General features: G+C 43.8%; 1 protein-coding gene across 2 annotated transcripts in view; it reads right to left on the reverse strand.

Moving 5' to 3' along the window:
- Positions 1-456: 456 nt before the first annotated feature.
- LOC119399690 (probable chitinase 10) overlaps positions 457-16,473 on the reverse strand; it is a 685,554-nt gene continuing 669,537 nt past the window's right edge. For both annotated transcript variants that reach the window (XM_049417815.1, XM_037666509.2), the window contains 7 exons: positions 12,785-12,908; positions 12,010-12,134; positions 10,184-10,307; positions 9,066-9,251; positions 6,643-6,762; positions 5,055-5,247; positions 457-3,295 (listed from right to left, as the gene is read on the reverse strand). In XM_049417815.1, the coding sequence (XP_049273772.1) occupies positions 3,084-3,295; positions 5,055-5,247; positions 6,643-6,762; positions 9,066-9,251; positions 10,184-10,307; positions 12,010-12,134; positions 12,785-12,908 (1,084 nt within the window). In that variant the 3' untranslated portion in view covers positions 457-3,083. The remainder of the gene's footprint in view (positions 3,296-5,054; positions 5,248-6,642; positions 6,763-9,065; positions 9,252-10,183; positions 10,308-12,009; positions 12,135-12,784; positions 12,909-16,473) is intronic.

Raw genomic sequence — 16,473 nt, forward strand, 5'->3', positions numbered from 1 at the left:
ATCTTCGTGGAAGTATTGCCTTTGTATATTGCTATCATCCACATACTGCGATATTCTTTAGCTCATTTAGAGTTTTCTTGGCACTTTAATACTGCTGCGTAGAATACAATTAAGAATAATCGCATACACAGTTGCTCCAACTCACGTTTTGGTAAGTTTCTTCGTTAGCATGATTACGTTTACTCAACAGGGAAACTTACCTAGTAGAAATCAACTAAGCGAGCGTACACTTGTAGCTGTTATGGTAACTTTCAAGCAGAGCGGACATTGCATCAGAGCGCGCTTCCACTTTTTTGCTGGGCATAGGATAGTCCATAATTTTAAAAGTTGCATTTCAGGCAATGCTGAATATTCGTGGCCTAATTAACAATAGTTCCTTAAAATAACACAGGTCGTCTACAAATCCACAAACTGCAGAGGGTGTAATCAAGCAGCACAACACATAAACGACATAAAATATATTAAAAGGAAAAAAAAACAGATGGAGATGCGTTGGCGGAATATGATGTCCCCCAAAACGTTGACACCCGTTCCACGTACCTTCGCGACAAAAACATAGATGGTGTCGCATACATCCTATAGTAACAACACGATATGTCTTTTGCAGCACGAAATACTCTTCTAAAACAATAATACAGTTGAAAAATGCATAATATGTATAACAACATTTGCTCCTTTTGTTCTTCTTCAAGGCACACTTGCGGTATCTCTGAGACGTTATTTTGTAAAAAACTCCTTTTGGCGATGTTTCATTACCTAAAATTTTCATGTCTGTTCAGGCGCCTTAATACAAACACGCAGACATTTACACATTTTTCAAGGTAGAAATAGCACGTTTCATCATACTTGCGTGTGCTATTTGCTTACGAAGCTGCAAATTGCGTGTGCACTACTTCGCAGCAGTGGAACAAAGGCAGCGACAAAGCTGTTTCTATTTTAACAGATCTGTGTTAGAGAGTTGTTTTCTAACGTCTCCGTCGAGCATGTTCGTTGAAGGCAACGTTAGTTCAATACAGCCTATGAGCCTGAGCCTGAGCCGATAATGCACTGGTGTCAACCAAGCGGTCGAAATAAACCGATCAGGATGAAATATTACACTTCAAAAGGCATGCTGTTGGGCTAGCAGTTTCATGCTCTGGAGCGGTCATCTTTGTAACGACGTGTTTGTTGCTCTGTGTGCGTTTCTTTGCAGTTTCCTTAGCTTAGTGGCAATCCACCTTCCAATTGGCCACTTCGAGGCAAACCAACGTCTCTCGAGATTGAGAAACCCAGCTGTAAGCGTCAGTGACTTGGGCTAATAAATATAGCGTATGACCAATATATTCACTCGCAATGTCGTAATAATGTAACATTTCTATATTTTGAAGAATTAGGGTACTCTTGTGAAGTCACTGGTTTTTTCTAGCTAAATTTAAAGCGCTACTTCCTTTAGACTTCCTATGCTTGATTTGTGGCATAGCGGGTCTACTAAGTAAGCTTCTGTACACATCCGTCTAAGGCTTAAGTATAAAGCACCTTAAGTCGCAAAGAACGTGCCACGGCTCATCGCGAGTTGCAGTTGATCATCTCTTCAACATTGCTTCCAACGAGTGAATTGTGACACTTCAAATTGATGACTGTCTTTAGGAAAAGGACAATTCCAAGAAAAACTAAAGGCATACATTGTCATTGCATGCCAGATACTTTCGCGGGCAAATTAAACGAGCGCACGATAATTCTGCCACAAGCACCAAACAGTTCAAGAGTTCCGTAGACAATGCAGTTTGCTGAGCCCTGCGACAGACTATCTATTGCATGTTGAAGTTGTAATGACGAGCATTTTACGCCAGACGTTAGCCTTGAGTATCGTTACCTTTTTATGGAACATATTCTGAGGAGTGCCTAAATACAGTGTGGTACGTCGCATAGCAGAATATTTTGATATTACTTGGAGCTGAAGCGGAAGAGCACATCTATCCTAGAAAACGAAACGAAAATAAGGGACACACATCTTACATCACGAAATATCTAAAATCTAGATACTTATACACGGTAACGGGTGACGCCGCCCTGCAGTTTTTGCGATTGTTCAACCATCTTCAATATGGCGCTACAAGGTGCGTGATTGTAGCGTGCGTTGCCAAGCAGCATTTTGGTCAAGGCCATGAGGCTAGTATTCTTAGTACGGCGCTAACTTTTTCTTTACATTGGACACTGTGAAGGTCCCGCCTCGAGTGCACGTGTAATAATAAATCGCACATGCCGAGACACATAGTGACCAAACATGCTGCTCGCAAACTAAGCCTTCGGCTACAAGTACTCGATTATCACGAACATTTGACGTCACCCGTTCAACCGCCTAGATTGATTTCTTTATGATGCCGATTATTGTCGGTCGTCGTCGCCCAATACCTCACGGGAAGGATGGCAGCAGGCTTACTTTGTGGGTGGAAAGGCACAAATAAAAGGTAGAAGTCATGCTTTATGTTGAACTACTGAAGTTTTGCAGGAAGTGCGCGCAAGAGTTCTTGTTATAGCACCGAAGGCGCATATTTCCGAAGGAGCAATCTCCTCTCATCCCCTTGAAAGCGCCCTCCTCCACATGACACTTTTCGCTTGTTAAGAGGAGCGTACTAATAAGAGGAGCGTAGTAATCGCCGGCAATTGCCTGGCTGTAGCTAGCACCTTTCATTTGTTTTTGCTTCAGTCAGAAAGCTGCGGCGTGTTCTGAGACACAAACGCGCCGACTTCGTATAATGCTAACCTAAATATTGAAACACTGCCTATGTCGCAGCTATTATGATGGCAAACTGGTCAAGCTGCTTCTTCAATAAGCGTCTTCTACCACTGGCAAGTTGGCTTCGCTTATGGTATCTTTACCCTCAGGACTGGCTAAGATATTATCCTGCGAACAATACTAGTATAAGACGTTTTTGTGAACACAAACTCAGAATACTTCTAAGACCTTCTGTGAATAGGCTGTTTGCACTGTAACACACACTTGGTAAACGGGTTACTGTAGGCCGTACGGCCACGCAGTTCATGAGACACAGGCGACGACGGCGACAAGGCAGCGTAGTCTGGAAGAAGGAAGAGCAGCTGGACTACGAAGAGGACGTCTTGGAGATGTGCTTGCAGTCGTCCACGTTTTCGGGCCAGTCGCACACGCTCTCGTTCAGGTTGAAGACGAGGTTCGTGGGACACGGCATGTGATGTCGCCGCTTGCCCTCGCACATGTAGTACATGGTGCAGTCCTTCTTGTCCAGGTGGTAGCTAATGTGGCCGTCCTCCTCGTCACACACAACCTCGTCGGGATCTGCGGTGGAAGATGAAGCGTGTAATTTTCAATACAAGTCCTTAGGTGCGAAGTTCTAGAAGCAGATGTCTGGATACATGTTTGAGAAAGACAAAATATTCATCCCCCGTTTCGTACCACTAGTTTCCACAGTAAATCGACGCGCATTTCTCCGAAAGAAAGCTTCCTAATTGAAAAAGCCTGCTTTCGAATTCCCTTTCAAAAAAATTATCATCATATGACGACGTCACCTCATGACGTCATCGTGACGTCAGATTGCCAGAATTTGTGACGTCATCATGAAGCCTTAGTGACGTCACTGTGACATCACCTAATGTGGCGTTATATGATGACGTCAGCAGATGACATCGTCATTTATCAGATGTGGGCTAATCCTGCAGGCACGTGAGGTGCAAAGCTTACAATACCTCCGATCGACTGAGAAGCGAAAGAAAAAAACAGCTCCACTAACGTGAAATCTGGGGAAGTATGAAACACTGAAGTTTCTCACAAGGACACGTCAAGAGCAATGAGAGAACAGCGTCCTCTCAGCGTCCATCACAGAAACACAGCCTTTCCTGAGCCAACACGCAGTCTTATTTGCCACTCGGAGGAGCGCACGTGGCTTTGTCTCTCAGGGGCCACTCGTGCAAATCACAGCTGGTGCTATTCACTCATGACATCCATTTAAACCTTAACTGTAACATTCGAACCGACGCTCTATTCTTAGCTTTTGAAGAAGCTTTCGATAGGGTTCCTCATTCTCGTCTTAGAACTATCGCGCCTAAACATTCGTCCGCTTGTTGGTAACTGGATCGAGTGTTTCCTATTTAACTGAAAGCAGTTCATACATGCTAACAACTACACATCATCTGTTTTTGCGTTCTGTCTGGTGTACCCCAGAGCACTGTTCTTGGGCTGCTCCTATTGCTAATCTACATCAGTGACCTGCCATCTACCGTAACCTCTGTCATACGTCTTTCTGCAAATGATTGCAACCTGTACCGCCCCATCAATAACCTTTCTGACGTCTCTTCGCTTCAGGAAGACCTCTTTTGCATTCAAGACCGGTGATCGACATGACTCATCTCGCTGAATACCAGTAAGGCTGGGCACATTTCATTCCATCGTCGACCTAATTACATGCCCTTCATGTACAAGATTCATAACACTACAATATCTAATATCGATTCCTTTAGGTACTTACGTCTTTACCTGACTAAACATTTGTCTTGGGCGCATCATGTAGCCTACATTATCAATTCAGCTAACAAAATACTTAGTTATTGCCGCCATAATTGCCGTGTTTCTTATTTTGTTTCTTTCTTCACTTTTCTTTTTATTTTATTTTTATGTCCACCCTTCATGTATTGTGCTATGGGACCCTTGAGTTATCAATAAATGAAAAATAAATAAGTGTACTGCGGTATAATAGTGCTAATTCATATTAGCGCACTTACGTGTATGAATTAGCCATCCATACATTTTTTTTTTACTTTTCGACTAAACGAATAAAACATAAAAGGCGAAATGATTATATACTCTACCTTGTTAACTTTTATTATTCCTAGTCGTGTCCAAATGAAACAACTGATAACCCATATGAAGCAGCTGCAAATATGCAGCCTACATGGGGGGAAGTTACGCGACCACCACTCTCGCGTCAACCAGGCCAAGCTTTTCACAATACCATACTGGATACTCTGCCACACCTAGTTCTCACTTCAATATTGCCTTTAACGCCCCTTCAGAGCATTCGCCGTTGAGGTGTGAGCCTTACCGACGAGCTGTCCGTAGGAGTTGAAGACATTAGAGGATGCCACTTCCAAGTTGGCAACCTTGTAGCCCTTAAGCTCCTCCTTGATGGCCGTCAGGAGCGGGTAGCTCTGACCCGTACATGAGCCCTTGAAGTCATCAAGATCCACAGACCAGACCATCACTCCTCCATAGCCAGCCTGCTTAAGCCACTGGACCTGTATTCAGACAATATGAATTTAGTTTTTCTTAACAGGTAGCCTGGAGCTTTCGTTGTTTCAAACTTATATATCTAACTCGCAGATATCTTTCTCTTGATTAGCAATGTTTTAGCACAGGTGAAGTTCGAAAACGTATCTTACCACATTATCTATTTGTACAACTTATAGTAAATCAATGGTAGACGAGTGACGTTGCAAGGGCTCAGGTGACGTCGAAAATTTAGAAATATATGTATTTCAACATGCAGTAGAGGAGGCCCGAAAAGGAAACATAAAGAAGCCTGGCAGCGTACAAACCTGCACATCTTTCCAAGCCATTTTCACTTCGCTCGCCTATAATTACTGGTAATTTTAACTTCTCTTAACCAATGTCATTTTGTATATATGTTCTTGAAATGAAGTCGTCCTAGAAAACGACATTGCGCCAAATCTCAGAAAAGATGTAGAAACTGCGCTGTCAGAATATCTAATTTCAGTTGATTAGGCTTTCCTTCCTTGGCGGTTGTCGGCAATTGTTCAATTGAGCCAAAAATAATATTTTGCTCAAATGGTGAAATTGTAAAATACGAACGATGGTTTGCTAACAGCACCATTATTTCGTACAACACGATAGCGTCCGTGTTGTGTTCCTTCTTTTTGCTTCTTCTGTGGCTTGTACGGCATGATAGATACGGTGATACACAACGCAAACAAGTGAGAAGTGAACCTTTATTTTTGGGAATTTCTGACATTTTTTTATCACCGTGAACTTATCATTGTCAGGTGGTGCTTAATTTGACAACCATAACTCAGCGAAACACCTACTTTTCGACACTAATACCAGACAACCGTCACTTTCGTTTTTTTTTTCTTTTTTACTAACTGTTTACTCTTTCCTTTTGACTCACCGGATTCGGCGCCCCAGCCCTCTCTTCTCTCCTACTTCACCCTCGTTTTTGCACTTATCATTTCCTCCTCTTTTTTGGGGGGTTGGGGGAGAGGGCACGAAGCATACACATACACACACTAAGATAGGCAGTTGCCGCCTTGAAGAAGTCAACACCGCTCGTCAAACCGTTGCTTCCAGCGACGCTTCGTGTTCCAATGATTTTTTAGGAGCATGGGTTGATAACAAGGTCATTTTGCTACACTTGTTAAGCTGCTAAGCTCACAGGAACATGGCTACACCCCCTGCCGCAGTAACAGGTACAGCAAACACACTCACAAACCTGTCTTAGTGGGCAAGCATTTGAAAGCCTAATGCATATCATTTATTTCAGAAGACATCAGTAATGCAGTACCTATATCATCTATATTCCAAGTGTTGTCTTTATTGCCAAGTAGCCTGTACGGAATCTAGTCTGTCATTATTAATAATGCTCGGGTTTTGGGAGAAAAATGGTCTTAGCATACCTTGAGCTTGAGGCTCCTCTGGTCATCGAAGCCGACCCACTGGTCCTCTTTGTAGGCGTAAGGCACCATCTGCTCATTGTCCCACACAAGCGTTGCTCCAGATCGCAAGAGGTCGCAGATCTGTTTGAGAAAAAACGTTGCTTACATCCGGCATGCTTATTTGCACACGGCACACTGCTTTGGGAAAAGTTTGAGAATTTACAGGGAACCGCGCTATGCGTGGTATAGATACGAAGCATATAACGACACATTCCAATAGTATCAATCTTCTTAGTGTCCGGGATGCTTCAGCACTTGGGTTATTGCGACAGCTTAAACGCGCTCTGTTTGTGTCCGCATACTGCTGGTTTTTTCGCATATGAATCTTTCACCCAACGTGGCGTGTCTTCCTGGCCTCTTTCATTCACATTTTTTAAAAGGTATGATGTCCGTAATTTTGAGGATGATTAATGTCCCAAATTATCTCAAGGGCCTTCTTAGGTGGGCTTTAACCGGACTTACGTTTACACTAGAAATACAGGCTGTTAATTGAAACCGTAAGTGCGTACGTAGAAATCACTTCGCCGACTGGAAAAGGCATAATTGAAGTTATGTATGATTGCTTTGGGTTTCCTGCAACCATTTTAATTTATTCCTATTCTGTCAGCAGCAGCTGTCAGCAGCAATCAAGGTCATAAAAAATGCGGAGAGGTTTTTATTGGAAGCTTCTGTTTAAAAATGTTCATCTTGCAGTAAAATTATTCTGAACAGCAACATTTTTCACGTTTATTACTGGATCAAGGCATCTTCCAAGAAGCACCAATTGCCTGTGTCGGTCGTCGGCTTATTTATTTTATGCAGGTATAGTTTAAAAATTTATCACACTGGCCTAGCTATCTGTCGCCGTAAGCCGGATTACTTAACGTTTGAAGAACGCTAAAATGGGGCGCTCGATGTTTGCTCTACGTACAGTGCAGGTTGCCAAACTTCATTTTTTTAATATCCCAACTAATAGATTTCTCGCACATTTCTTGCTTCAAACGATTGATAGATAAATGCTGGTCCTTCTGTACTGCATATTGTCATGATAAACACGTCAACTGTCTTCCAATGCCTAAATTTTCATTAGTAAACTCCTGTACACCCACAGGTAAGCAAAACCATTTTTATGTGCAAAGCAGAGCCCCACACACAGCGTTCCTCAATTCAAGTCTTATAACATTGGTTATACTGCTCAGCCAGGATTCACCAGACCAAGGTTAATGATATGGCGATCATTCAAGATCAAATAGAGGGATTCACAAATCACAACATTCAATACTTTTAAGCTTGTTGCCATTCGAGATGTGTTTGAACGTATTAACTACAAATCAGCTTATCGGTACGCGATGTTAAGCGGCTGAAAGGCGGCACATAAAGGGTTTGTATAGAGGGTCTACGAACATAGAGGGTAGTTTGTTAAATATTTGTCGCCAGCACTCTTTGACAACGACAGCCGATGACAAAAAAGCCTACAGTCCTGAGATCATGAAGTGACACAGCACTATGAATGTTCCAGTGGCTGTCAGTTTGCTTACGCATCTCAGGCAACGAACTCCAGATAAAGTTATACGAGAAGGCCGTGATATAGATATTTTTATGCGTGTGTGAAATAGCTGACGCAGCCCAGTGAATCAATTGCATTTACTCCACAATTTTACGTTCACAAAAAGAACTGACGCTGAAATTTCTGAATGTGCGAATTTCGGCCAATATTACTGCTCGGCATACCAATATCATCAAATAATCTGGCTAACTAATGGTAATAAGCGCTTACGAACAAAACACTACGTGAAGTCGGCTCCTTTTACCTGGCCTTTTCTTGAATACTGTGTCGCTTCTGCCTGAACGTTGCATTGAGAAATGCATCGTCTATTTTTTTTTTTCGAAATAAGCCAAGGAGCGAAAAGGTTATGAGGAAACTTCCATATTCCATAACCTTCCGCCCGCCCATCAAAAATGAAACATTTCACCTCCGGATCCCGAGACAGACTGAAAACGTTTTTCGTTGAGCGAGATCTTGCTACCATGTCCGGCATATCAAAGATACGGAAAGTTAAATGTTCTGCTGCCATCCCTGAAAGCAACAATACTGAGCACCACTAGTGACACAATGCTGCAACTTTCCCTTACATCGACAAATACTAGCGCAAATTAACACTTTTTCTTAGATATTGTTAAATTTTCTCCTTGTACACCCATCCCATAGCGGGCGATAGTCATTCGACCCCCCCCCCCCCATGCCTACATATACACTGTCTTTTATGACGTTTCTCCATTTCATTTGTGTATGCTACGTGTAGGCGTCACGCTGTCTCCATTATGAATGGAGAAGCAATCGACCACAACGTTAAACAGCACTGTTGACTGTCCAAATTCAATTTTATAATAAGCTTTTCGCATACCTCGAAGAAGGACAGGAAACCCGTCTCGCCCGTGTAGTTTCCAGGCTTTCCACCAGCGATAGATGGTGCTCCGATGTCGGTGAGATTGTTGTCTCCCAGCGTGAAGGTACGACCGTAGGTCGGGATACCGACGAGCAGCTTCTCTTTGCTTGCCCCTTTGCGCACCCACTCGCCAGCGCTGTAGTCCTGCACCAAACAAGACATTGGTCTAGTTCACGCCACCTTAGTGCAGGATGTGATGTCATGCTATTGACCTAAAAGCGGAGAAAATATCGAGGCCGAAGAAAGCCAATGGTTTCATCTAAACCAATCTATTTGCAATTAACAATACTAGTATAAGCTCGAAGCTATTTCTCAAAGCTATTGCTAACACTTAATGAACGCTAGATCCTTTCAAAATGGCGCAATTACATCGTGCATGTGAGGTACATACCTTGGCCCTATTCATGCGTTAAGTCCGGCAATACTAGTAATCTCCGCCCGTCATTGAATTTAGGGCAGGGTTATGACGACGATAGATTTGCTTTAAAAGTGTGTACCGTTCCAATTTAGCTGTCTATAAAAGAAGCACACTGTACTAAAATGAGCAAATCTGTATTGGAGGGATCTGTAAGTTGTGTCATTTCTCGCAAAAAAAAAAACGCGCGGCAGTATACTATGCGTCATTTATTGACAGTTGTATGCCATTTATTTAAAACCTGGTTGTAGCGAACGCAGACATTCAGTTTTTTCAGGCAACGGAAACTTCGACGCCGGCAAGGTTTTATACAGTCTGTACTTAAAATATTACGCCGGCTGTTGCGATTAAACACATCGACTCTCAAGCAGATCTCACAATTGCCTTGGTTTTATAGTCACATTTTCTATGAGTGGAAGAAAATGTCGACCGCGACCCGAGATCTCTAACCCTAGTTATAGAAAACCTCTATGGCTCACGCACTCTGTTGTGTCACCGCTACTCGTGTGCACTAAGTCCACAGCGCAGTTGTTTACTGGTAGACTGCAGTGTTGGCAGGGTTCCTACCCAGTCTGTCTCGCACTTATGTTAGCTTATGTTGTAGTTGTATACACTTCAGCGTCTGTTTGATCTCTTGTGAAATGACGAGCCGCGTACTTACCACAGTCAGCTTCTTCTGGAAGTTGCTGGCCGTGTAGAGGGGAAACAGCGGGCTGTGGTGTCCAACCTGACGTTCCCAGTCACCGTGGAAGTCGTACGTCATCATGTTGATCATATCCACGTGCCTGTAAAGACGGCGCATGTAGTTATTTATCCTCCATAAAGCATTGCGATTCACCCACGTTGGGTACCTTAAAAAAATACTTAAAATGCTGACAACGAATCTGCTCGTTTGTTATGAGATATTCGATACAACAAGAGACGTAGCGACGTTCCGATGCCCACGAGCATCATGTTTGGCCTGTGAAAAAAGTTTGCATGTAGGTGACAATAGAGAGAGGAAGGTCAATGAAGACAAGTGCTTGCATTCGTTTAGCTTCATCTGGCAGTTGTCTTCTTTCTTCATTTACCTTCTGCGCAACAAGTCACGAACTAAAGTAATTGCATTTGTTAAGGGTTCTGTGTAGGCTTGTTTCTTCCTGAACAAGGAAGCCATGGTTCGCGCGCTGTGTGGTAGCAATAGGGCACACACGTGGCAGAGAATGCAACGAGACACAAGGTCAATTCTTGATCTTGTTCACCTGCTTCTTTACAACACGTGTGCTTGGTTAAGATTAGAATTCGTGAACACGAGGTGCGGCTGGAGCCGGCGACACGCCATGTTCACGAATTCTCATCTCTTGAAGATTCCATCTTCCCCTGAACTTCTACCTTTCTTGCGTTTGATGACACCGCACAACATATGTATTCCACGTCGATATGGCAACGAGTGATTCGAATGGCTTATATTCGCGGTATATCTGCTGGTGACATGGGTATCCTGTCATTCACGATCAGCAACTTTTCGCAACCTGCAGTATACCTTACAAAAACTCAGAACTCTGAAAACTGATGCGACCGAAGCTGTAAGGCGCCATCTTAGCCTTCTGTGCTGGTGCACTTGCCTTGTTTCGATCTCTTGTCGCGGTTTCCCGACAAGCGCCGGTCGAGTTACGTTTTTGCCACTGGCACTGCCTGAATTAGGCCCCCAGTGACCACAGCCAAAAAGCAATTGTGCATCAAAGATGCATGTCAGTGGTTCTCTATTGAGAGATTGCACATTTCCTGCAGCTGAATCCCAGGCTACGACGCTCATTTGTTGAGTATGACATTGAGGAAGCGGCAATACTCTGTGCAGTTCATACGCGATCTTATGTGAAGAGAGGCGCGTGTGAACTGATATTCTGTGGGCTATCGCCACGTCCACGTTTTTTTTTTTATTCTAGCCAATTTTCCTATTAAATATTTTCTTTCGTGTTGATAACTTTTCAATATATTATTCTATAATGTGTTTTTGCGCTTTATTCGGCATTGATTTCGACATAAAGCGGATATCTGCTATCTATTCTCAGTCCATCATTTAGATGCAGTGCTCAGGTATCCGGTGAGAGGCTGTCGATAGCTTTCGCGCAAAAGGTTTGCAAAGAAATGTAGAATGAAGATTCGGTGCTCTGGATGCCTATATTACTTCCATGCTTGCTGTATCTTTTCTCTGTGCAGATTTTCATTTCAGACAAACGAAAACATTGAATGCTTGTAAGAGCAGCAATAGGTAGAGTTCAATTACAAGTTGTAACCCTCTCCACACCCACAAATACACCCCATCGCACACGCACACACACGCAAATAGAAATGACACTCACAAGCCGCCTACAATGCGAAAGGAGCGCAGTAAGCGGCATGGCAAAAGTGTGGAACGAACTTTCTGTTCCAATTTTTTGTATATGTACGCTGCTGTTTCGCATGTATACAGCAACCTTCGCTGTTGAAACAGCTTTATCCACTCACTTGTTCAGTTCTTCGACGTCGTATCCAGCGGAGATTGCCTCGAAACTGGCCGGCGCTGCCATGGAAAGGATTAGTCGTGGTTTCTTGGACGCCAGAGCCTCGCCATCGAACGCTACCCGCAGCTCCTACGAAGGAAAACGTGGTATAACGCGTCTGATGGCGTGGGGTTATTGGTGCACTGTTCAGGTGAACATATTGGAAAGCATGCTTTTGAAAAACATGTGTTCCTATGTTTTTGTGGTGTGCATCATTGCATGCCCGAAGTATTACGCCTAGCTTAACGTCGTATAAGAAAGGGTATGAGGAGGCACCATGACCTCCGCATTTTGTGTTACTCCTATATAACTTCGTTTAACACAAAAGACTGAGAAATAAACTATCCGCGCACATATTTATCAAGTTAGCACTAAAACTGCGACATCCTGCCTATAGATCCAGAGGTAAATGTCAGATTGCTAATACGTACGTGCAATTACCATATAATGTATTTCACTGAATACTCGCTTTTCCTTGCCTTCATTGACTTCGTTAGATGTCTGTGATAGCCTAATCAAAACAATGAAATGCACCACGTTTCTCGTTCCTCATCAATACCAAATCGAACTGTCAAAACACTTGGTGCTAATATGCGGCTGGCACTTGTGGCGTTTTAACCGCACGCTGTTCGCATACGCACCTTCCCTTCGTTCATCCTGGCACAATATCTTAACTACGGCCTCAGCACCACTATTTCTACCACTCCTAGTCTACCAACGTAAGAGAAACCGGCTAATACCTTGATGAGGCCAGCCAGCCTCTTCTTGTCCTCGGCGCCTCGGGGGAATTCCCAGTCGACGTCCAGACCGTCAAAGCCCTTCTCTCGCAGGAAGTCGATGGCGTTGAATACGAACAAAGATTGCCTGCCAAAGAGAGGCGTTTGATTGAGGAGTGCATCTTCACGTTGCTGATGAAAAAGGTCTTGGTACTTTATATGAAATATTTTTTACTCGGCTCCTAATTTCTAAAAGTCGTATGTGAAAAAGGTACAAATTCACCTTTGGCTTATATCAAGTGAAGTTCTATCTACACTGTCCCACACGTACCTGGTATAAAGATGTGCAATATTCATGATGTGTACCAGTGTCTTTTAGCAACGCCACTTTTCCAACTGCTGAAAATTCTAAGCGTGCTCAGGTATATGGAGCAGTTTAGCTTAGACATCATTACACCTCATAAAACCACAGTCAAATTCCTTGCCAATTATCACATGTTGAATGCACACGAAATCTATATTCTGACTGAAACAACTTGAGATTTCATATGCTCCTTACAGCACGCTAAGTCAAGTTACCGCACTTCGGATACATCTTTCCGCCAACGAAGAATCATTTCCGAGCGAAAAAGACGCTTACGGTGGCAGGAGGATAGAATCTGCCTATACAATATTTCAAAAGGTAGGGCATTGATATGTTTCGTGCGTGTCATTTTTTTCACTGAAGTACGAGATGCTAAGTGACGATTGCCTATTTTTAGCGATGCGTTTGCAGCGCTTCCTGGTCTCCAGCAGCATGCGCGTTAACGTCACCATCGTTATTATGCACATGGAAATATCGACCGAAATGTTTTTTATAAACGAACCCCACACAACAAAAATTATTCCAGCTGTTTAAAGACAAGCTAGGTCCCGGAAACGTGTAAGGCTTTTAATACGTTAAGATTGCTCACAGTGCGTTTCAGTCGTTTCATCATTTCAGTCGTTTATAAGCCAAGACCATAATGCGATTACAAGAGGCGTCGTAGTGGGAGACTCTAGATTAGTTTTGAACACATAGGGTTTAAGTACGCTGGTGTTCTTGCTTAGTGTGATGGTAGTTTGGGCTAGTTGGTGTAGCTTTATTACCTAAGGGGGTGAAGCGCTGAAAGGATGACGTCGACAAAGGCGGACAAACGACAGTTGAAGTAATGCTGAAAGACGAGCTAGTTGGTATGAGTGCATCATAACTTATTTTAGCGCACACTGACACACGGACACAGAAAAGAAGGGTACACCAAAGACGGGTGGTGTACCCTTCTTTTCTGTGTCCGTGTGTCAGTGTGCGCTAAAATAAGTTACGAAACGACAGTTGCTTCATGGAAGTAAGCAGCGCGAAAAGTAAGACGAAGCACACAGGGAGGAATGACAAGAACAAGCGGTGATACTTTCAACTAAGCTTTTTTAATCAGAAGTAAAACATATATACATCTCACCGCCGACCGGTGGATGCACAAAGAAAATTTTCAAACCCATTTTTCCAGAATTTTCAGACCCTGCTTACTTCCATGGATCCATACCAACTGGCCCAGCTATGTACACTTCGGCAGTCGCTTACTTGCAATTCATGTTTATTGCGAGAACACACAAAGAATATATACATGAGGCTAATGATTTGGCCTCGGGTATTTTAACGTAAGTTTTGGAGCCCTGGTGACGTGAACACAAAATCAAGCAAATTATAATTCCTGAGGTTTTAGGCGCCAAAACCGTGATATAGTTATGAGGCACACCGCAGTGGAGGGCTGTATTTTCTTAACGTGCACAGACATCGCACGGTAAACGGGCCTCCAAGCATTTCCACCTCCGAGGAGCCGGGACCAAACCCGCGGATCGTAACTCTGGTCGGCAGGCGAGCAACGTAACAACAGTGGCACCGCGGCGCCTAATAAAGGAATTCCTTCACGCTCTCATCCTGAAATGCTTCCTTTAACTATTGAGCAGTAATTAACAACGGGTTTTAAACATGAGCTACCATGTTGTAATATTTGCAACCTGCATCATTTTGCAAGCATTTTTGTGGCAGATACAACGTTGTGACAAGGACATGCAGGCCTAAATAGCACTCGACGTAAGCAACACTCGACCTAAATAGCGCTTGTTTGCGTAACATCGAAGTTCCCCTTAACGAGTCTTGAAAAACTGCCTAGTTATCGCTGTTCCTAAACGGTTCTTTTATAAAATACGTGAAAGTTAAACAGAGAAAGAAACCGCTAAATTGGGCAATGTCGGTATGTCTGATTCCATTTGCTGACCAATTCAAGCTTGTTATTCTTTTCATTCCTTAATCTCAAATCTTCGTTTCCCTGACGCATCACGACCTCGCAAATATCATGCATGCATGGTCCTTAACGACGCTATCCTCGGGTGTCGGCAGGTCAGTCCACTAAGCAAATAACCTCTTAGTTTCATCAAAGCTGTGGGCACTTGTGACTTTTGTGCCCCGTAGCACGCGAACTTCACGCGCGTAAGATACCGGGTGCCAATGACGGCCTTCGCGCTTTACGCAGTGCGTAACCTTCGCTCACTCGCGCTCATCCGCGGGCACAATATCGTCTCGGTGGTCGTCACTACGAGTTAACACCGACCTCTGGCCTCTGTACTTGCTCTTAGAGAGAGGGGCGTTCAGCCCTGGCATCGAGTCGTGAGAAAGTATTACAGCATCGTGACGCGCTAACGATTCGCCGAGCGTTCTTTGCTAGCACCATTCAAGGTCGCTTCTGTTTGTAAACGTGCCCACGACGACAGGACTTCCGCGTCGCCACGTTCTCACGATTATCCTGCACCATGCGCTGCCTCGCCATCACTGGCTGCCTACCCTCCGAATTAACCTTCGCTGAGAAGAGCTCACGGAAATTCTCCGACCTGGCACGCATTAGCATGTGTCCAGTTCTCGCCCTTACCATCGGGCATATCGGTAAAGCCCTTCCGGCTCTCAGTACAGGCTTGACATTGGTAGGGTCTATGATTTCAGAGCTTATTGCGAGATTTTCAGCAGATATTGTACAGGTGGCTTTGAAGGACTTTGTTTTTAACCTTACGGGAGCGTACAATACATGGACACGGATTTACAGGTGTTCTCGCAGTTTGTTGTTGTTGCTGCTGCTGAATTATTATTGCCGGCATTAGAACACGCGAGTATTCCCCAGTTGATGTTTCCTTATGGTGTTCCTTTTTTCGTAGAAGCTGGTACCCAAAATATCCTTTTCTCGGAGCGCGAAAACTGCCCTGCGTTCTTTTCTTTTTTTGCTTTTCGTGGGCCATTCTAAAATATCGCGTTAAAAAATTCTATTTCCTTGAAATCCCACAAATATTTTGTTGAGTGCGCGGTTGTTTACAATCTTCGTCGTCCAATGCCACAGCAGTGGCCCAGCAACAGCTTCCGGCGCTATAAGTCCTGGTTAAATCTGTACGTGAGTGTAAATTTACGATAAAGTGTAATTCTACTTTCTACAGGCGGGGGACACACTTCTCTGAGTACTCTGCCGAAGCAAGGAAATAATGATACGCTTGCAAAAGGAATCACTTAGCTTACGGGAGCAACAATAACATGTGGGTGCATATATAGCGTAGCGCTTACCCGCGTGAATAAGTTGGCCAGCTGTTAGTGATCTACCTGATCAGCCTGTCGTAAGCACTCTTTGACTCTGCAAGAAGAAAATGGGGCGGCTGGG

The sequence above is a fragment of the Rhipicephalus sanguineus genome, chromosome 7 (assembly GCF_013339695.2).
Source record: "Rhipicephalus sanguineus isolate Rsan-2018 chromosome 7, BIME_Rsan_1.4, whole genome shotgun sequence".
NCBI classification, from domain to species: Eukaryota; Metazoa; Arthropoda; class Arachnida; order Ixodida; family Ixodidae; genus Rhipicephalus; species Rhipicephalus sanguineus.